The sequence below is a fragment of the Eptatretus burgeri genome, chromosome 1 (assembly GCF_056783735.1).
Source record: "Eptatretus burgeri isolate ZD-2024b chromosome 1, Ebu_testis_v1, whole genome shotgun sequence".
NCBI classification, from domain to species: Eukaryota; Metazoa; Chordata; class Myxini; order Myxiniformes; family Myxinidae; genus Eptatretus; species Eptatretus burgeri.
Window position 1 is genome coordinate 96,709,285 of NC_140961.1, and position 22,936 is coordinate 96,732,220.

At 42.3% G+C, this 22,936-nt stretch overlaps 1 protein-coding gene across 4 annotated transcripts in view; it reads left to right on the plus strand.

Moving 5' to 3' along the window:
• LOC147035003 (rhotekin-like) overlaps positions 1–22,936 on the plus strand; it is a 164,734-nt gene that overhangs the window by 101,402 nt on the left and 40,396 nt on the right. For 3 of the 4 annotated variants that reach the window (XM_085892324.1, XM_085892320.1, XM_085892312.1), the window contains exons 4-6: positions 4,474–4,527; positions 8,415–8,532; positions 15,997–16,182. In XM_085892324.1, the coding sequence (XP_085748450.1) occupies positions 4,474–4,527; positions 8,415–8,532; positions 15,997–16,182 (358 nt within the window). The remainder of the gene's footprint in view (positions 1–4,473; positions 4,528–8,414; positions 8,533–15,996; positions 16,183–22,936) is intronic. The other variant, XM_085892332.1, reaches the window with a different exon arrangement.

Below are 22,936 nucleotides of genomic sequence, written 5' to 3' on the forward strand. Positions count from 1 at the left end.
ATTTATCATGACTATCCGTTTCAGTTCCAATCGATGCATTGAAATCCCGCAAGACGAGAAGAGTATCTCTCCTGGGGCAATGATCAACCACTGGAGTGATGCAATGATCAACCAACCAAAGACTCGAACATGGCATAGAATGTGTCCTTCATGGTGAGATCACTCACCTGAGTTGGAGAAAATACAGCGACCAGGGAAATGACACCCAAGGAGTGACGAATCCTTGGTTTCATAATACGCTCGTTGACTGGTGTTACCTCAATTATCATTGCAGTCAGCATATTGGATACAGCTACAGCAACTCCTTGGGCATGGTAACCACCAGAGCAACCAGACCAACAGTAGGTGTAACCACGCGCCATTATCTCACCGCAATCCGGTCTCCGAACCTCAAAGAATTCTTCAATACCAATGTCCAAACGCTTGAGCTCAGATGATAAAGGAATGGAACATTCCAGGCACCCACCCAATGGTAACGCCTCAGGTTAACCCAAGGAGACTGCCGCCTGGTAGATGACACCTCAGCACCACCCCGACACACACTACCGCAATCTGGCCCTAAAAGTTTATCCCATGGTTTCCCTCCCATAATCAAAGATTGGGGTCCTGAAAGCTTTGCCCTAATCCTGTCATCTGGTGAGCTTCTTTGTGAAGGGCAGCTGCACAGGAGGTACTCCCATGGAATGGTTTTCATATTTATTTTTGCTTTTGGTATGTTTTGTGGAATGAAGTGTTTTACGGTGGCCGGAATGCAAATCCTGCCCCCAACCTCTTCATAGAAAGTATCCCAACTGCAAGAGGACGTCTGCAGGAGAATTGAGGCATATTCCAAGTGTTTGACCAACTTGTAATTCTTTGAGAGATTCGATTAACATTGAGAGATTCTATCCCTCTTTGGGGAAGTTGGAGCAGCATGTCCAAGGTAGAGTCCAGGTGTGACCTGCTTGAATCTGAATGGGTGATGTAAGATGAGGCTGTTGGAGACGAGGAAAAAATTCACATTGACTGCGATGATGGATTCCACGACCTTGCTGGTGATTGGAAATATGCTGATAAGTCGTTAAGGTGATCGGTTTTTGCACATTTTTACCCTCACCAGAGGGAGAGGGTATTGCATTTGGGTCAGTTTGTCTTTATTTGTTGTTTGTTTATTTGTTCATCTGTTTGTCTGCACAGAATGTGCTAATGTATGCCACAAATGCCACCTAGTGGTAGCCACCAGTACAAGTGATTTTTTTTTTTTTTTCTTACACCGAGTACCTCCAGAAATAAAAGTATATATGATTAGAATGTGAGGATGTGTATAAAGTATGTACGGTGCAATTCCAATGTGAGTACGTCTTTCAAATACATACCATAATACCACACAAAAGTCTGGGTGAGGGTATGCAACTTTGATTGGTCATTCTAATGATGTAATACAATGATTTTGGCTGATGTCCAAGCAGATGGAAGATGACCTGGTGAAATGATAGGGTGAAAAGAGCAGAACAAGGATGTGCAAGGGCAGCAGAGCAGGTTTTTATGACACGTGACCAGTTACAGAATCAGAGTCTAGAGTTGCCAGAAACTTCTCCACCTTTTCAGGTGCAAAATATACAAAGTCCAAGAGCAGTTGGGTGCCATGAAGTGGAGGAATGATGAAGAGGGGAAGACATAGAAGGGGTGGGGTTTGAAAGATGTGGACTTGTAGGAAATGTGAGGGGGGGGTTTGGGTACTGATATATAATGGAGTCAGAAAGTTCACAAATTGAGTCATTTCCCATGGAGTTACAGAAGTCCTTTTGCTGAAGTGCCATGGTTTGTGAGAGAGGTACCAACACCAAGTTAATTTGCATGGTGACAATTTAAATCACCGCATATGCAGAAGGAATGAGTGGTTAAAAGTTGGTCCAGGTTGTTCGAGAGAGAGAGAGAGAGAGAGAGAGATGTATATGGATTCATCATTGTTTGGAAGACAGTACAAGAGAGGTGCGAGCGGAGGAGAAGTCGCAGCCAGAGGTAATCCTGAGGGTTGGAAGGTGTAAGATTCGTACATGGACTATGAGAAAAATGGAGCTCTTTCTCTAAAGTGTAAATCCATTGCCAGGACTGGGTTCAAGCCTGTCAAATTGGAAACAATAGCCAGGGAGAGGCACTTTAGGAGTCAGGGATGTCCTATGGGAGGAAAGATTCTCTTAAACAAATGTCCAGTTTATTGGCAGCGGCCTAGATTGAGAGATCTGTCAGATTGGAGTGGAGGGTCTGGTTGTAAGGGGATGGGGCTGGGGCAAAGCTGGGAGAAAGGGTGTGGCAAAGGGGGTGGCTGGATGGGGGGTGTGGTAGGGTGTGGAATGGTAGGAGGAGGTGGGTGAGTGAGAAGCTTTGAAGGGGTGAGGTGAGGGGAAAGCTTTGTGTGTGTGGGGTGATGGGAAAGCTTTTGGGATGTGGGGTGAGGGGGTGTGGTGGGTTTGGTGTGTGGTGTGACTTTGACTGGGTGTGGTGAGGTGGGATACAGAAAAAGGGGACATGAAGTTGAGCGATGCTGAAGAGGTGGACACATAGAATGGGTATAGTTGGAAGAACTTGGGAATGTTGAGGAGGTTACTGACACTGAGTGGTTTGACACTGTTAAAGAATGTGCAGGGGAATTGATCATAGTGAGTTGGACAACCTCTGCAAACTGGACTTCTCAAGATTGTCAATCTGGATATACCATCCATCCATCCATCGGGACCATACTCTGTGCATTGTATTGGTGCTGCCGAAACAGTCTCCTTGGCTATTTGGCACAATCTTGGATGGGTCGCCACTCCGACACAGGATTTTGCCCACCTCAGAAGGATGCCAGGCAGTCAACCCCACCTGGTATTAATTCAACGGCAGGGGGATTTGAACTCAGGATCATAGGATCCCAAGCCCACCACCCATTAAGCCAACATCAGGCATAAATCTGGATATACAGAGACAGATATCATGTTGGGGGTGGGGGGGAATGATTGTTAATGGATAAAATAGGGGAAATACTTCTGGGCGTTCACCTGGTAGGTAAATGATACTGAAGAGGAAGGCAACGTGGGACAGAATCAGCAAAATGTACCAAAGAACCAACGTTATAGCAAATACCTATTTTGGGGAGCATCCCCCACCCCCCCCCCCACACACACACACACACACACACACACCACCGTAAACCATCTTAGACCCCAGGTTTTAAAAAATAGCGTGAATAATTTGGCACATCACGGGTGACGAAAGTTGTCGTTTCATTGGAAGTTTCTGAGAAGAAAGAAAATATCTATTTTCCTATTTGAGGGCACCCCCGTCTCCCGCATACACCCACTTGGGGCCTGAATTTTTATTCTTTATTTATTAACCTCCGCCATCGAAGATCGGAGGTTACTGTTTTCACCCCTTTCTGTTTGTTTGTTTGTGAACAGTATTACGAAAAACTCCTCGACGGATTTCGACGAAACTTGGTGGGTGGGGGGGGGGGTTAGGTATGGTCCAAGGATCATGCCATTAGATTTTGGACTTGGTCCCCCCCCCCAAAAAAATGTTAGAGAAAAAATTTAATTTTTTGCATTTCTACATGTTTTAAGTGATTTCCAACCCCCCCAAAAAAATTCTTAGAGAAAAAAAAAATGTTTTGCAACTTTTTTTTTCAACAAAATTTCGATTTCTTTTTTTTGCATTTCTACATGTTTTAAGTGATTCGGATTTCGACGAAACTTGGGGGGGGGGTTAGGTATGGTCCAAGGATCATGCCATTAGATTTTGGACTTGGTCCCCCCCCCCCCAAAAAAAAAATTTAGAGAAAAAAAAATATTTTTTTTCATTTCTACATGTTTTAAGTGATTTCCAACCCCCCCACCCCCCCCAAAAAAAAATTAGACAAAATTTTTTTTTTTTGCATTTCTACATGTGTTAAGTGATTTCCAACTCCCCCCACCCCAAAAAATGTTGGAGAAAAGAACTATAACTCTGTCAGCATTGTTGATATTTAATGAATAAGATATAAGGTTCACTTGAGTGACCCAGCAGTATTAGCGGCGGAGGTTTTGCACTCTCCCGAGTGCTCCCCCTCTAGTTTTTTTAATGTGAACAAACTTTGGTACATCACAAATGATGAAGTCTGTGGTCAAGCGTCATTGAAATTGTGTGTGTAGTTTGTGAGAAGATAGCAGATCGCTATTTTGGGGGCAACACCCTCCCCCCCCAACTTGTAAACTCCCTCTGAAGGCCCCTCCAGACCCCGTATTTTTGTTGTTTTTTAATGCCGTGAACAAACTTTGGTACATCATGGGTGTTCCAGTTTTGCTAAAAATGAAAACTTGATTCTTCTAAACATTTTTGTGTTGAGCTGAAAATCTATAGGGGCATATGTTTGGGTGATACCGCAAAACTGTTATGGTTCCAGCAATGTGTCTCCTTTAGATAGTGTTGTGTGGTTGTAGCTCTTGTGCTAATAGGTGTCTCATTTTTATTTCTTAGACATCCGCATCCCTCTCATGTGGAAGGACACCGATCATTTTCAGAACAAAGGAGGTCAGTAAATTTCGCAAGTAATGGATTGATTTGGTGGCTCTGACACTTGTAGGAACATATCATTTTAATTATCTGAAGGACGATCCACATTTTTTTTTTTAACGGGGTGAAAGAGATTGGAATGAAAGCAAGACTATATATTTGAAAAAGGGAAGTAGAAAATGAAAGGTAAGAAGAGAAAATGAATGGGGAAAGAGTTGGGGAGCAAAACGAAAGGGATGTTTACCGCTGAACAAGTCACGAGGTTGTTTTTAAGCAAAACTTGCATTGTACTTTACAGTTCTTACAAATAAGTATCAGAAGCAGGTTTGATACAAGTTATATAAGTATTCACTTGACTCTCATTTAAAGATTCAGGCATCAAATTTTCCAAACAAAAATTAAGGATTAATATTAAAAGGGCACCATTTCATACACTTATTAAGTGACGATCAAGGAGTACTCACCGCTCAGCAAGAATATATTCTCATTGGACTCAAATCATTTTTCTTTGTTCCAAGTGCACTTTCCTTTGAAGCCTAGGCATTTGTTCAGTGCATTTTTGTGAGCAATTTGCACTTTTTTTGAAATCAGTTTTAAAGATGAGAAGAAGCATACGATGAAGTACCTGTGTCGATCTACGTTGGAAAACAGGTATAACGATTTATGAAATCAACAGGACATTGATTGAAGTATACGAACCATCGTGGGAAGCAAGGAGAAGCTGATGTTTCGGGCATTAACCCTTTGGCGGAGCAAAAGAGGACTCTGTTGATAAAGGCGAAGCTTGTTGCTCTGCTTAAGGCCCGGTCACACCTTGACGTTTTAGCCAACGTATGCCGATTTTTGAATTTTTTTTCTAAAACGCTGGCACACGTTGAATACGTTATGGGTAAGTTTTGATAACATTGAGAGCACGCTGAAAAACACTGCCATACGTCGTTGTATGTTGGCTTTAAACGTTGTACTTTTTGGTTGTCCTCAAATTTTTTCATGCTTGAAATTTCACGACGTATGCCGGCGTATGACTCGCACGTTCCGCTACGCTGGCCACAAGTTGTATGCACAGTCTGCGATCGTTGACAGACGTCAACACATGCTACTTGTAAGTTAATCATAAGTTGAGACACGCCGAGGTAATGTTTAGCGTACCCGAAACTTATTTCTAACCTATGATTAACGTGTTGTTGGCACGTTACGCGATCGTTGCCACACGTCGACAGACGTTACTTTTAAGTTACTCGTAGGCTGAAAGACGTCGGTATAATGGATCGTCCTTGCGTCAGCGTCCACGGCCACGGCCACGGCCAGGACACTTATTTGCAGCATTCTTCAAACTTTTCTTCGGCGTGACGAGGATGTTCACACTTCGATGTCGAGCTTGGCTATGGTTCCAATTGTCCATCGGCAGCGTCTATTTAAAATAGTCGAGTTTGAGCGTTTTAACACGTTCAGAAGAAACGCTTCAAATTTCAAAACCCCAGCGTCAAAAAACAAAGGCGAGTGACTGCAATTTAAATCGTTCATTGTAAACAATGAAACTAGCTGAGTGGTACCATTTAAAAGTCGTTGAGTGTAAAAAAAAATCCAATTGTTGAGCGCAAGCGTATACTTTCAATAGTGGAGATGCAGCCATTTAAATCGTTAAACGCAAGGACGATCCATCATAACCCACGCCCTCCCCCTCACACTCACCTACTACTGCCAACATGAACATACTGATACTGATACTGATACTGTTACTGCTGACATGGACATCGACTCAAAAAGGACTCGAAAACACTGTTGGGTTCCCCTTTTATGAGCAGCATTTTTATATACCAATTCCCAAAACCGCTGGGAACACGTCTTTATATGGCAGTTGTAAGCTAGAAACACATTCATTTTTTTTTTTTTGTCGACCAGAAGACGTCATTGGAATACGTCTACATACGTCGATGTGTATTGGGACTACGTAAAGAATTGGTTCAAAGCACGTCAAACATAAGTTAGAAATAAGTTTCGCGTAAAAAAGACATTACCGCGACGTGTTTCGACTTATGAGTAGCTTACAAGTAGCCTTTGTGGACGTGTGTAAGCGTCCACATATCGTGTGTGTGAAACTTATCCCCATCGCATGCGGAACGTGTGTCATACGCCGAGTACGTCGTAAAATGTTGAACATGTTTAAAATTTCTTGACGTACTCTACTTACTACGACGTATGATAGCGTACTTTAGCGTTGTACTCACGTATACCAAACTTACTCATACCGTATTTGACGTGCCCCAACGTTTTAGACACATTTTTCTTAGGTCGGCATACGATGGCAAGATCGCCAAGGTGTGACCGCGATGTTGTCACTTCCATTTCTACGGCAGTTATGATTCGAATCGTTGTGCGTCAGCCTTTTAATAGGCTACGTCACGACATCGTCGGCGATGCGTGCAACGCGCTATGCCTAAGTTAGACTATCGTTGGGCATCGGTTGTGTAGGCCGACAACAGGTTCAGCATTCGTTGGTATAAGTTATCTATAACACAATGAAACGTTCTGTGTCCGTTATCAATGCGTTATACATAAGACCAAGTCGCTATGAATACGTCCGAATCTTTAAAAAAAAAACATCAAAAGTTCAACGTAAGCCAGCGTTTTGGATACATTTTAATACGTTGCCATCGCTGGCTAAAACGTCAAGGTGTGACCGGGCCTTTATGTGAAAGGTGGAAAAATGGATCATATCAACAGGACGTTGATTGAGGTATGCTAACTTCTGTGGGAATCAAGCAGAAGCTGACATTTCGGGTGATCGCCTTTCGTTAGAGCAAATGAGAAAAATTGTCGGAGCAAAACCCTCATTTGCTCTGACAAAGGGTGAACACGTGAAACGTCAGCTTTTCTTCACTCACCACTGCAGTTGGCATACCTCAATCAACGTTCATTCCATCCATTGCTCTACTTTTTCAGCCGATGCAGTTTGACACTAGCCTTCACCAGCAAGAATAGTTCTGCATTCTTGTGTAGAAGCTGTTAAATCTATTACCAGTATGGCAAATCTATTTTGTGGAATGAAGCACTGCTAATTATAACAACCTTCCAGGTTCTTGTGACAAGAGTAGATGAACATGGTTCCATAGTCATTGACTGACTATCTGGCAAACAACGTTGGACCTGATTGGTTTTGGGTATTTTCCATTGATACATCAATTCAATTTCCAGCAACTATGTCATTGATAACCTGTTTCAAAATTTGCCACTGCCTTCACCTTGTTTTGGTGCAGAGAGAAAGTCCTGATGGAAGCATGGCTGCAATCGAATCCTTTCAGGAAAAGAGTTTGCTTGGCTTGTAACCAGGTACTCTTCAGATCAGGTTAAGAATGTCAATTTGGAATGGGTGTTCCTTTTGTGGTAAGAGACATTCATTTTTGCTTCAAGGCATCAGAGTATCATGAATTATTGCTGCTTCTGTGCCCCATTGCTACATTGGCAGCGGCTGAATGAATGAATTAGTGTGTCAATCTCCATAATTCTACAGCAAGACATTTTTTTGATTTTTTTTTTTTCATGAGTGGGTATTTAAGGTGATCAGCGGCTGCTCTGCACTCAAATGCTTTTCACCCAAGTTTTTGTCATATTAAAAAAAAAATCAAATTCTGGTTTGTGTGCTGTTCATCTTAACAAGCCTTAACTAACAGGCACATGAAAAGCAATTTTTTCTTTTGATGATAAGAGTAAGCATTTCAATAGGAATGGTCATTGAAATGGTCCATTATATGTGGAAGTCAAAAAGAATCAGGTTTGGAATAGGAAAGGATCCTGATAGAAACATTTTCAACTAATTGACTGATGAACACCTTGCCACAGTTGCCTTTGCTAACCCAATGCATTTTCTGTCACTTTTTGACAAATCTTCTCCTCCTCGATCCCAGAGTTCCATCGTTTTGCTGTCTTCTGCCTGCTGACCCTCGGATCTGATGTTGTGGACACAGAGTTGATGATCGTCGACCGCTCTGTTACTGACATCTCTTTTGACAGTGCCGCTCTGTTGTATGAAGAATTTCAGTGTTTGTCAAAATCTTTGTTTTATCTGTTTTGTCTTTCTGATTTGCTGGTTCACATACTTTGTTTTTGTTATTATTGAAATTCGCCCTAAACAAGCTTGAGAGCCACGAAATGTGAAGGGCTAAAAACAAAAAGAAGAGGAAAAAAAATTGGCAAAACTCTCACCTCGTCCTGAAACGAGGAAACCTCTGTGCAGGAGGAGGTAACTCTGCCAGGTGGAAAAATGCATTTTCCTACCCCCATTGGGTGTCTTGTGGGAGACACAATCTCTGTACTGGATGGCCGTTGGCTCCTGAAGGGAGCACATCTGCCCTTTGTCAGGTGTTGTTTCTTGTCCTGGCAGGGTGTCACAGTCACCCTCCCCACTAGCAAAGCCAGTGAAGGGTGTTGGTTTAGTTGCTGACAACCCAACCACGTGACAGGTAGCTCTGGGTTACATGTTAATGTAATGCTTGGAACTGCTCACCAGATAGTTGTATAGTCAAGGAAATCTCTCAAACAGCCCCACAGCATGGAGTGACTCAGAGATCCCTCACATCTAAGATGGTGTACCCCAACTTTGTGACGCCAGGGCCACTAGGGAGTTTGAGAGAGAGGAGATGGAGACAAGAGGGAGTGGGCCGGTCCATGTGGACATAGCAGTGCTTTGACTATGGCTTCGCTGCCCTCACAAATCCAGGCAGCAGGGAAGATTGGGCCCTCGACTTCCACCATGAAGAGGCATCCCAAAGAGTTGCTCACCAGATGGTAAAGCATATGCCTAAAGCCTCTCCTCTAGTCTTTACCATAAATTAGTCAAATGTACCATACTCTTGATAAAGAGTGTTGGTCCTACCAAAAACATTGTTTGTCAAAGGTTATGCTGGGGGCTTTGCTACTGCCTTTCCAGCAGTCAGTTGCAGAAGGAACACAGAATTTGGCCTGGGTACTGGCGATAACTTGCCGACTCTTCGCGAAAGGTACTTCCAGGATTTTTATCGTCCACAGGTGAATGCTGACAGAGGTGACCAGGGACCAGGTTATAAGGGACAGTATTTGTTTTGTTGTTGTTTTATTTTTGGGCATGAACTGGCCCTCACCTCTGGTATGACCACATTCTGTAAATCCACTTTAGCATTGTGGAATTGAGAAATTGGTTTGTGTAGTGAGGGTTATTTTAGTATGTGGAGTTGGCAAGTGTTGCTTATGCATGCCAGGAGGTGTTCTGTGGCTTTGCAATTGATCCGGAAATGGGGAGAATGAAAGAAATGTCAGAGAAGGAAAAATTAAGAGATGACACAACAAATAATTGTGACAAAAGATGGGGCAGAGTTTCCAAGAAGAGAACAGACATTACAGAATATCCGGTTACAGTGGCCTGCAAAAGTATTCACCCCCCTACCAATAATGCCACATTTAGAGAAATTACAAATTATGTAGAAACAATTTCTCAAAAATAACTTCTTCTTTATTCATAACTGAAGAGATCAAACTAAACACTGTTATAGTTGAAGGAGGTTACGTGTCAGGAATACCTGCAAAAAAAATGTACAAATCAAAATTCACTGGTTGTAAAAGTATTCAGCACCTAAGCTCACTACTTGGTGGAAGAACCTTTTGCAGCAATGCAATGACTGCTACGAGTCTTTTTGGATCGGTCTCTACCAGATTTACACAGTGAGATGGTGAAATATTTGTCCATTCTTCACTTGAAAATTTCTTTATTTCTGCCAAGTTTGATGGGGATCGTCGATGGACTGCAATCTTCAAGTCTCACTATAAATGTTCAATTTGCTTCACGTCAGGACTTTCATTGGGCCACTCAAGAACATTTATTTTCTTCTTATTCAGCCACTCCAGTGCGGCTTTAGCTTTGTGCTTCGGATCATTGTCCTGTTGAAATGTGAATCTCCTATCCAGTTTCAGATTCATGGCTGACTCGCATAGGTTTTCATGAAGGATTCTCCCGTACTTTGCACCGTCCATTTCCCCTTCTGTCCAGACAAGCTTGACAGTCCCTGCTGATGAAAAACAGCCCCATAACGTGATGCTGCCACCACCATGCTCGACAGTAAGGATGGTGTTGCCTGGATGATTTTAAGTGTTTGGCGTGCACCAAACGTAATGCTTTGAATTTCGACAAAAAAGTTCAATTTTCGTCTCGTCTGGCCACAAAACATTTCTCCACATGTCTGGAGTATAACTAAGAGCTTTTAGAATTATCTTTTTTCAGTAATGGGTTCTTTGTGGCAAGGAGTCTGCCAACATCTCAAACCTGTTTGTCCATTGAGGCCAGTTTTGTGAAGGGAATGGGATATTGTTGATCAATTAACATTGACCCCCACCTCGGACATATAGCCTTGTAGATCTTTCAAAGTCATTGTTGGATTTGCAGTGACATCAAGAACCTGTTTACTTCTTGCCCTGCTGCTGAGTTTGGATGGGCGACCTGATCTGGGTGCTATGATGCATCTTCCTCTTCTTAGTGACGGATGTCACCGTACTCAAAGGGAAAATGAGTGACTTTGAAACCTTCTTGTATCTCTCTCCTGAACGGGGCTTCTCCACCACTTTATGTCTGATTTCTTTGAAAAGCTCCTTCTTGTTCTTGTTTGCCTTGTTGGTTGACCAAGTCACACTTGTTTGTTATAGGTGGAAAACGCTGTCTCGGGCGTCGTTCCATAATGTCCCATAAATGCTCCATTGGGTTCAGATCTGGTGACTGAGAAGGCCATGACATATGGATAACATCAGTGTCATGCTCATCAAACCACTGGGCGACCGCACGTGCTCTGTGGATGGGTGATTGGGGGTTTTTCTTCTTGCAGCCATTCTCGCAATATTTTTTTGGCAACCAGGCCTGTGCAGCATTTTTATACATGACCCTAAGCACGTTGGGATGTTATTTGCTTAATTAACACATGGGCCACACCTGTGTGGAAGACTTTGCTTGGAGTCCCTCATTTACCCAAGTGTTTCCTTTTTTTTTAATCCATTACCTGTGCAGGTGAAACCTATTACACTTATTTTGTAACCTTTCAAGCAAATAATTTGCTCCTGGAGTGATTTACAGTCGGGTTAATTAGGTAAAGGGTTTGAATACTTGTGAAAATGAGAATCATCTGGTTTTCTCTGCTTATCAAACTTGCTCACATTTTACCTGCATTTTTTAGCTTTATCACTTTGGGGTGGTTTGTGAAGCTTTTGTAGATGAAGTTTAATTTGAAAGCATCATGAAATAAGCTCAGATGGCATTGAAATCTGAAAACTTTGGAGGGGTGGGGGTGAATACTTTTGCATGCCACTGTTTAAGGAAAATGAACAGGAGTGTGAGCTTTTTTATGGGGAGGGGTTTTCCTCTGCTTGTTAAAGAGAGACCTTATAGAGCATGGAGCTGAATGTTTTTAAGGATGTTAGGAGAGTAGTGTTGGTAAGTAAGTAAAATAAATAAATAAATATAATCTAAAGGAAAGAGTAAAGTAAAACAAAGGAGCAGAGTGAAGTTTATACAGAGGAGAAAGATCTCTCTCTTTTGCATGCAGCCTAATGGCTGCTGGTTGCATCATTGGTTAGGGACGTGGCTATGCTGCTGATGCAGTGTCGCTATGACAAGTACGCTGGTACTCATTTTGCCGACCTCAGAAGGATGACAGGCTGAGTCAACCCCACCTGGTATTAATTCAGCAGCCAACGGGGCTTGAACTCAGGACCCTAGGATCCCAAATCAGCCACCCCAACCACTAAGCCAACACCAAGCAGGAGATGGATAAATGTTGGGTGAGTGGTTTGGGCCATGCCTGAAATCCCTAAGCACAATACCAGATTTTGAGACCAGTTGTGCCAGGTAGAGCTAAGCAAAGACACCTGGGCATGAAAGCACATGCCATGTGAACTGCCGATGCAATCTCTGCACTACTACGAGGGCTTGTTTTATTCCCCTTTTATTTTATCTTTCCCCAACAACCTTGATATTTATTTATTTATTTTGCATCCCACCAACCCCAGACATTCCTCTGTCGCTCTGTCTATTTTGTGCCTCCTGCGTCTGTAATAATATATTGAATCTATGTGCTTTTATTGTTATAAGGAAATTGTTTAGAAATATATTGAGTCTGCTTTATTGCTTTGCCGTCTTTGCAGGAAGGTCCAACTTGGTAGCGAGAGCCGTTGATCAGGTGGGAATGAGACCCTGCCAGTCATTCAAATTCAGCCAATCTGGCCATTCAGCAATCTTTTGGCAATTGTGTCATGTGAATGTGGTCCACCCAAATCCGGTCATGTTACACATATTTATCCAAATAGATATCCAGTCTCATTGATAGTGTTCCATACGGTGGGACTCGAGTTGTTTCACCTGAGCATTTTCCATTTGTATATTAGTAATGATAATATTGTTCGATCAATCTTAGGATTTCAATCTCGTTTTTTTTTTTAAAGTGAGCCATAAATATCCTGCCTTTTCCTGTCTGTATGCATCGGTGGACAAGATGTACACTTGATCTTATCAACTAAAAGTATGTTTACTGCTGTGGGAAATGAGCTGTGGCTCTTTTTCAAACATTTGCCCTTTTTATTGAGATTATTTTTCTCTTGAAAAAGGCCAACGATAAAAACGTCAGCTGTTTCTCGTTTTCAATAATGATTAACAAACTGTAATCAACTTTTTGTTGATTTTTCAAAAAATCTCTAAATGTCGGTGGTAACCTTCCTTGCCTCTTGCACACGAAGCTGCTTGCAAAGTCCGACTAAAACCGAAGGAGGTTATGTAAACTATACCTTACTTTTAATTGATTTGCATGACATTCACGGTGGGAGTTCATATGTACACATTTGTAAAAATATGCCACCTTCTCATTATTTTTCAAGCAGACACGTGAACTTGTGCACATATTTGATAGCTTTGGCATGCATCAGATCTACCATTACATTGTTTGCAAGGTTTGTTTAAGTTTAAGGCATTTTGTACTCTTACAATGCATGATGTTAAAACAGGGACCTCACGAGCATTGTGCAGTCGTGAGTGATAACCATATTGTGTGTTTGTTTCAGCAAGCAGCTAACGTGGCCACTGTGAGCCTTTCCTCAGTGTGTTGGGTGCAATGAACCTACAACATGCATTCCAACTAAGTTGAATCACAGACGTGTTTTGTCACCAATCCAGTGGAGTGCCATGTTGATGGCATCTCAATAGGAGATGGGGAGCAAAACGAGGGGTCTTGAGGGTATCTTTTGTTGAAGAGGGAATCTTGCTTGATATTCAGCATTGCACCTGGGTGCACCTGATGGTGAAATTGAGGTGTTGTACGCTGCTGAAATATTTAATTATCGGTCTCTTTTAGAAGGCTGGCAGGAAAATGTTTCACTCCTATTTTGTAACTAGCAAATACCACCCATTGCTTCACTTGTGGAAATACTAAAGGGGGGGGAAGAGGGGGTGGAGGAAAGAGAGAGGGGGGAGAGTGAGCAGGGAGGGGAGGGGTGGGGGAGTGAGGAGGGAGAAAGAGTGAGGAGGGGTGGGGAAAGGGAAGGAAATGAGAGGTGAGAGGAAGGGAAGTCAGACATGCGGTGGAACATTAATTATGATTCATGCTGTCTCATAAAAATGCTTCTGCATAGAATAACAGTGAAGATGGAAACAAAATAATGTCTGAAATCCAGTACATGCTGTATGCAACCCAAAAACCATAAGTAGCTTTCACCAAAAACAACATTGCCTTTATATAGATGTTTCAGGGATATGTTCCCAAACATTGATCTTTATAAACAGCTTTTGGCTGAGTAATTTATAAAATGCATTAATATGGCAAACGCCTCGGAAATTGGGTGTTATTTCACAACCTCTCGATCAGGGTGACTAAGCATTCACACGGGACGACGGGGAACGAAGCACACGCTCGGGACGACGGGGCACGGAGCACGCGCTCGTTTAATAAAGCACGCACAATATAATTCTCCAAATAGTAGAAAAAGATAAGTTTAATGCTTTGGAAATTTCACATTTACTTGTGTATGTATGGAGCTGGGAACATGGCCTTGCTTTCTTAAAGTAAATACAGGAGGTGTATTTGCTTAGTTCTAAGACTCGTTATTTCTTTAAATTATCATATTTCACTCCAGATTTAGACACTTATTTAGTCCGGATGATATCCGATCCTCAAAGCTGAAATGATATTTTGATGATATCGTTTTCTTCCGTGAGAGCAGCTCATGGAAAACTGAATCATATATATTGCATTAAATTGCTCCAAGCTCCTAATTTGAAAACTAGAGAACTCACAAAAGCGATGTATGCAGTGATTCATAGCTATAATGAACAGGCATTCAATAATATGAGTGAGGAAAGTGGAAAAAAAAAACTATCATAAAGAAATCGTTGCGGCCTGTTCCACGTCGAGGCATGGTTGAGCAGGCCAAAAAACATGGCGGCTTCAGACCCCAGCGAGGTTACCTGAGAAACACCTTAAGAGTTCATGGAGAGCGATATCGAGGAGGCGCCTGATAAAGGATATAATTAAGTAAGGCTGTTAATTATCTTCCAAAGGAATGTTTTAATGAACCCAAACACCCAATTTTCACTTTTGCACTTCCTTGTAGTTTTCTTAATGTGCATGCAAAGTTTCTGGCTGATAGGTTTCATGATTTTGGAGTTATGGAGGAGACACACACACACACACACACACACTGACATTTATTTGTACAGATTTGCTCAGACTCGGTGGTGTAATGGTGAGAGCGTCTGCTATTAATCTGGGAGGTCAACAGCTCAAACCCTGGCCGAATTGTACCAAAGACTTGAAAAATAGCACATGCTCCTTCCTTGCTTGATGGTCAGCATTTATCAGGACAGACCATGGACAAATGGTGCTGACAAGGCAGTCAGAAAACCCCTATTATATCCTTGCCAATAAACTGCTTTGGCAGCACCAATGTTTTGGAAAGCTGATAGGAAAGATACGCATCCGGACCTGAACCAAATCTAATTGGCTTGCTGTCACCTACCCAACTCATCCACCAAATTTTGTCATAACCTGTCTAACTTTTAGAGGTACCCTGCATAATACATCACCTCCGTATACCTTCGTGAATACATACCCTCCGTCTGCCTTCAGTGGTAGAGGTTAAAACGTTATTAAATAAGATTAAGACCTCCGATAAAATCTTTACAAAGCCACAAACGACATCAAGTGTATCAAGCAGTTGAGCTGCCAGGAAATAATAGGACAGCAATGATATGATGGAGAGAATGAATAAGGGGCGTAATAGTGAGGAATATAAGGGATGTGGTGGTTCTAAGGAATGTATTTATGTTGGAGATACTTTGAGGAAGTACTATTCCATGCTGAAGAGTGTTATGTTGCATTTTATAAATAATTATATGCAATATTTTGTCATTTTTCAATGTTTCCTGTACAAACGAGGCACTTTGATAATATAATACCACGTTTCTTTCCTTTGTTGAATGTGAGCCAGCTCTGAAGTTCCTTCCAACTTTTCAATGCTCCTGGAAGTTTACAGTTGCAGAATGGATGGAGATTTGACCATGGCCAGCACTCCACGGCGCTTAGCAGCTCGCATTGGCTCTTCGGTGGGTCGCTCTAGGGGTCGTGCTGTGCCTCAACTTTCTGAGGCTCCTCTGAACTTGGCAACTCAGCTCCCGTGAGTTATTTTCAAACTAAAATTTCTTACACATAAATTTTTTTCCTATTACTGGAATAATAATCAAGGGATGACAATAATTGTTCATGATTACCTTCCTATAGAGTTGTATGCATATTATCTGCCTTTGAAACAAAGGCTAGATGAACATGATAGAGCAATTGGACTTGGAAAGGTGACACAGTCAGCTATCGTGTCATTGCCTGCAATCTGACATGGATGAGATATGTGTCCTCGACACGACATCGAACAAAAAACAAGATTGATTCTGGAGGCATGGCATGTCAAGAGCCGAGACAGTGTTCTAACTTCTGGAGGCATGGTATGTCGATTGCCGAGAGGGTGTTCTAACTTCTGGAGACATGGAACGTAGTGATTCTGAATCCATCATGGCTGGTGATTCTGGAGGCATCATGGCTGGTGATTCTGGAGGCATCATGGCATGTGATTCTGAAGGCATGGCACATCAAGAGCAGAGAGGATGGTCAAGAGCCGACAGGGTGGTTTGTTTGAAACAAAGGCGAGATGGGTCACGCGCTCCCTGCACAAATCTATCTCTGTGTGTGCCCCAATCTCCTTACTTCCCTTGCTTTCTACCTGTTCTTCTGTCTCTGCTAGAAATAAAAAAATCTCTATCAAGTACTGGCTCCATAAATAAATTCTCTATCTTGCATTCCAGCTCTGCTTCCACTACCTTCCGTGGCTCTATCTTTCCCTTAACCCATAGTGGTGCTAGTCCCGGTCCTCCCTCTAATTTCCCACTGACCTGACCAGCCACCATTGCGCACTGTGCATCCCTCACGCATGCCACGTTGTGTTGCCTTCCCAGGCCCTTGCATTCTGATGCACTTCTACAGTTGGCCAAACCAATCCCTGCTTCCAGCTTTACCTCCGCTCTCCCCGCATCCAATTCACCTTTACCTTAGCCAGCCCGACATCCGTTTTGTAGCCCATTGCCTCCATTTTATCCTGCCCCGCTTTCATGTCACTACTCATTACCTTCATATCGCTGCCCATTGCCTCCGTTCTCTCGGCCAGTTTCATATGTCCCATCTCCATCTGTGCAGAGAACTGTCTTTTAAAAAGTTTCAGGTGAAAGGATGGTGGCGGCATCACTAATCCGCTCTATGGTGGGGTCTCTTCGAGTGCTACTGGTGCCTCCACTGCACCCCAACTGGTTTCTCCTTCTCCACATTACCCTCCTGGACCATAGGTTCCTCTGCCATTTCCATTTATAAGCCCACCTGGACCAGCTTGTCTTGGTCCACCATGGTCCGCATAAATAATTCAATAAAATTTCCACCCTAATCTGCTCCTTTATAATTTGGGGGGTGCGCTAATTGTCCCCCAGATCCAAATCTCACTCCTGAACACTAATTGTTGCGCAACTTGTGTTGAGGTTGAAGTCCTACTCCTGACGTCAAATTGGTGCAGCCCGGGGTTATTGGTTCGTCACAAGGGGAAGCACTCAGGTTCTTCCCGAACACCCGGTCCTGAGGCCACCAGCCGTGGATAACTCCATGGCTCAGTGGGTTGCTAGTCAACCACAAACGCCGATTGGTACCGCCAATCCTGGCAGAGTTATCACGACTTTGCATGTTACTTTTCCTTTGGATGACAGTATCAAGGTGGGTTTGTTTCCTCGATGTGTACTTGTTTTATCTTTCCTGATCAGGTGCAGCCAAGCAGAGCTGCCAAGTATGCACCAGCTAACGTGTACAGCCAGTCAGTAGGGTAAAACTTCCCAGGTAACACCACATGTGGCATATGCAGGACCAATGGAGGAACAGACTCTATGAGCTTGGTACATTTACAATCACAGCAATTTATTACGAAAGGGGTGAGGAAAGGTATGTGTACAATCAGCAGGGGATTTATTGCAAGAGATCCGTACAGCAGGGAAAGCAAGGATTGGTGAAGTACAGCAAAATAAAGTTATTTACAAGAGAGACACAGTGCAGAGCTAAGCCATTCTAATACCTGCACAATCTTATCTTTGTTAACATGGCATCAGAAGCACTCCCGAGGAAAGCAAGATCATAAAGAGAGACAAGAGACTGTACAAGGTGTTTGCGAGCTCTAAATTACCAGGCGAGGTTAACAGACCCACACAAACCCAATCACTGAAGAGGGGGAAGGATGAGGAAAACTGTGGGTATCGAAAGTGCAAGGTCTGAGGAGGTGCAAAATGAGGGTGCGGTGATGTGCAGAGAGGAAATTGTAAAATATGTGGATCAGTGGGCCTGGGTAATCGCTGATGCTCCCTTTAGGAATAAGCGTTTACAGCAGATGAGACGGAAAGATTAGAAGACGAACGTGTGAGAAGATAAGCTTAATGATGTATGAGGAACTCTGTAAATGTTACTGCTACTGTTCTATTAACTGTGCTCAGCCATTTTCTTGGTTTTGTCGCTAGTCCAGCCCTCCACTTCGTGGACTTCGTTCCACTCCGTTCTAACCCATTTGCTCCGTTCCACCACTCTGCAAAGCTCCATCGGTTGAACCACGAACCAAATTCTCCATTGTTGCAGAACACACCGATTTTATAATCCCCTGGTGAGGGAGGAGTTTAGCACCGGATCCATTGGGCCTATAAGCATTTCTCAGTGCCATCATTGGCATACAGCACACGAGGATATGGGCGTGAAAATTGCCCCATTAGTCTCTGGGCTGTCCCACGCAGCTGAGCTCTAAAAGTAACATCAAACTGGGGGTGTTTGGTGCATGAGCGTGCACTGCACACCAAATGGTGGTTGTAATTGAGCGGTGCATGAAAGCATAATTATCTTCGTCACTGAAGGTGGAAGGTTATGTTTTCACCCGTTTGTCCAGTGAACAGAATATCTCAAAAGTTATGCATGGATTCGGATGAAACATGGTGGACAGGTTGGGTGTGTGACAAGGACAAATTGATTCAATTTTGGTGCAGATCCAAATCCATATCCAGATATGAGAATTTTTTAATTTTTAAAAGTGATTCTTCACCATTGAAAGATGGAACCAAAAACGACATATTATAATTGCATGATATCTCAAAAATGTATTGGGCCCAAACATGTTCTCCTGAATCAGGCATCATGTGGCAGAGGTATACGCTCTACTGAGTGCCCTTCCAGTTCATAATGTTTTAATACCACACAGTTAAATTATATTGAATCATTGAGGAAGCTGTAGCAGCTGTCTAGGAATCTTTTGAACGAAGTCCACAAAATGTTGCAGAATTTCTGCATCTCTGAACTGTTTTGATTGAATCTTTTAGATAGTACCTTCCACCACCAAGTCGGTGCTTGTTTCCACTTTGCCTGTGGTGTGCGAGTTTTTGGTTGTTGTCTTCTCAAAGAAATGGGTCGGAAGATGTGGTCCACTTGCTTGGCCACCTCCTTTCCCTGGCCTGTCCATATTGGACTTCTTTTTTATGGGGCCATGTAAAAACTACTGCTTAGTCATCAAAACCACATTATTTGGAGGAGCTTAAAGTTGAAATCTGGAATGCAATTCAGGACACCACTCAGCAACAACTGGAGTGTTTTCAACAAGTTGGAAAACTAGTCAGTCTGTTGGTCCATTGGACCAAATTTCCATTGGTCTTCACGGCCTTGTAGCATACCTGCCTGCTGCACTGCTTGAGCATTTGCTTGCCTTTCACCAATACCAGATGAGCTTGGGCCAGGGCAGGGATTATATGTTCATTATTATTAATGCCATATGATATGACAGTACTATTATTATTGTTGTTAATATTATTTGTATTAATTAATAAATGCTTTGTTACAATGTTATCATTGTTCTTATTCTTTATTTTTTAATTAGAATGCTATGCCACGGAAGGACCTATAAAACTGTGCTCTATACACCTTAACATGGCGTGCGTTTTAAACATGCAATTCTTACAGTTTCTTTGTAGTTAATTAGCCTAATCAACTGAGGAGATCATGATGATAATTTCAATGTATCACACTCCACATCAGAAAGCTCCAGTAGACTCCACAAAAAACATGCCTTACGCACACGCACACGCACACGCACACGCACACGCACACGCACACGCACACGCACACGCACACGCACACGCACACGCACACGCACACGCACACATATACATATACATATACATATACATATACATATATATATATATATACATACACACACATACGCACACATACACACACATACATACACACACATACACACACATACACACACATACACACATACACACATACACACATACACACATACACACATACACACATACACACATACACACATACATACACATACACACATACACACATACACACATACACACACACATACACACACACATACACATACACACATACACACATACACACATACACACACATACACACATACACACACATACACACATACACACACATACACACACATACACACACATACACACACATACACACACACATACACACACACACACACACACACACACACACATACACACATACACACATACACACATACACACATACACACATACACACATACATACACACACACATACACACACACATACACACACACATACACACATACACACACATACACACACATACACACACATACACACACATACACACACATACACACACATACACACACATACACACACATACACACACATACACACACATACACACACATACACACATACACACATACACACACATACACACATACACACATACGCACACACACACACATACACACATACGCACATACACACATACACACATACACACATACACACATACACACATACACACATACACACATACACACATACACACATACACACATACACACATACACACACACACACACATACACACACATACACACACATACATACTCACACATATACACACACATACACACTCACATACACACACATAGACACACACAGATATAGACACATATATACACACATATATACACACATATATACTCACATATACACACTCATATACACACATACACACATATACACACATACACACACATATACACACATACACACACATACACACACACACACATACACACACACACACATACACACACATATACACACACACACATATACACACACACACATATACACACACACACCTATACACACACACACATATACACACACACACACATATACACACACACATATATACATACACATACACACACACATATATATATACATACACATACACATACACACACACATATATACACATACACACACATATATACACATACACACACATATATACACATACACACACATTTTTAGCAGGTACAATATATTAGATTGAAGGATATATTCCGAAAGATGGCAGTTATGTTTTAGCCTCTAAATTTTTGAACTATTTTGAATAAAAACTTTATGCTTTCATATGCCGTTTACAGGTTGTTTCTGTCGTGTTTACATCCAAAGTTATTGAAGTTGCACAAATATTTTATGGACTCCCTGTGTATATGTATGTACACCACTGTGAAAAGGTTTGGGTTATTCCCATGATATTCATTCATGCTTTTGGGGTAAATTAATCTAATTTTATATCGGTGACAAGTCATATGTGTTTATTATTGTAAATTAACAACTTTTATAAATGGAAGTGAAACAAACTGCTCAATTGAATAACAAGAACAGTTTAATTTTATCGTTTCAGTCAATACTTTGTGTGTTTACCCTTTGCGTTATTGAATGCCATCACTCTTTTACTCATGCTTCCTGTAAACGACTGAAACAATCTTACAGGAAAATTGTGCCAAATGTTCTGAAAGATTCGTTGGGTTCCTCTTGTAACTTCTGTTTCCAGGTAATCTCATATGGCATCGATGGGACTTAAGTTTGGACTCTGGGGTGGCCATTCTCACACTGGGAACACACCAGCTGTAACTTTGTTCTTCAAATACTGTTTTTCTACTATCGGACCCCACTTATTTGCGGGTCATAAAGTGTGACGCGTATATATTCACATATTAGTGGGTTTTTTGTTGTTGTTTATCCTTCAGGATTGGTCTCCTATATCCACCATCACTGATGTTAATTCAGCCGAGGAATTATTTGAGAGAAACCTGCTCTCTCATGCACAGATTCATCCCAACTCGTCTTCAATTACCTTACCCATCCTCCCGCTTTTGGTTCTCTGAATCCTGTAGTGAGGCTGTTGCTTTAAAATGATATGCATTCTCCTCCTGGAAGGAAAATCTGACCAAAGGCAACCTCAGATCATTCCACAAAGCCCAGAACAAATGTTTGTCTATTCTCAGGAGTTTCAGAAAACAACATCTGTCCAATCTCAAGAAGGAGCTTTCAAACATGTCTCCCTCCTCTAAAACCTGGTGGCACCTTGTCAAGTCGGTCTCTGGTGTATGCTCCCTTCCATAACTTTCCCCACTTAAAATCGCAGCACAGCCGACTCAGGTCGTGAGAAGGCCGAATGCTTCAATTCTGTGTTTGCTTCAAAATCTTGTGTCCCTAAACCCCTCCTTTTCTGCACCCACCCTTCCCAGTCAAACTCAATTGCTCCTGAATTCTGTCTTTTGCACCTGAAAAGGGAGAAAGTTTCTGACAACCCTCAACTCTGACTCTGCAACTGGACCAGACGGCATCAGCTCACCTGTCCTAAAAACCTGCTCTGCTGCGCTTGCGCTTTCTCTCTCTGGCATTTTCACCCTGTCATTTACCATAGCTCATCTTCTATCTGCT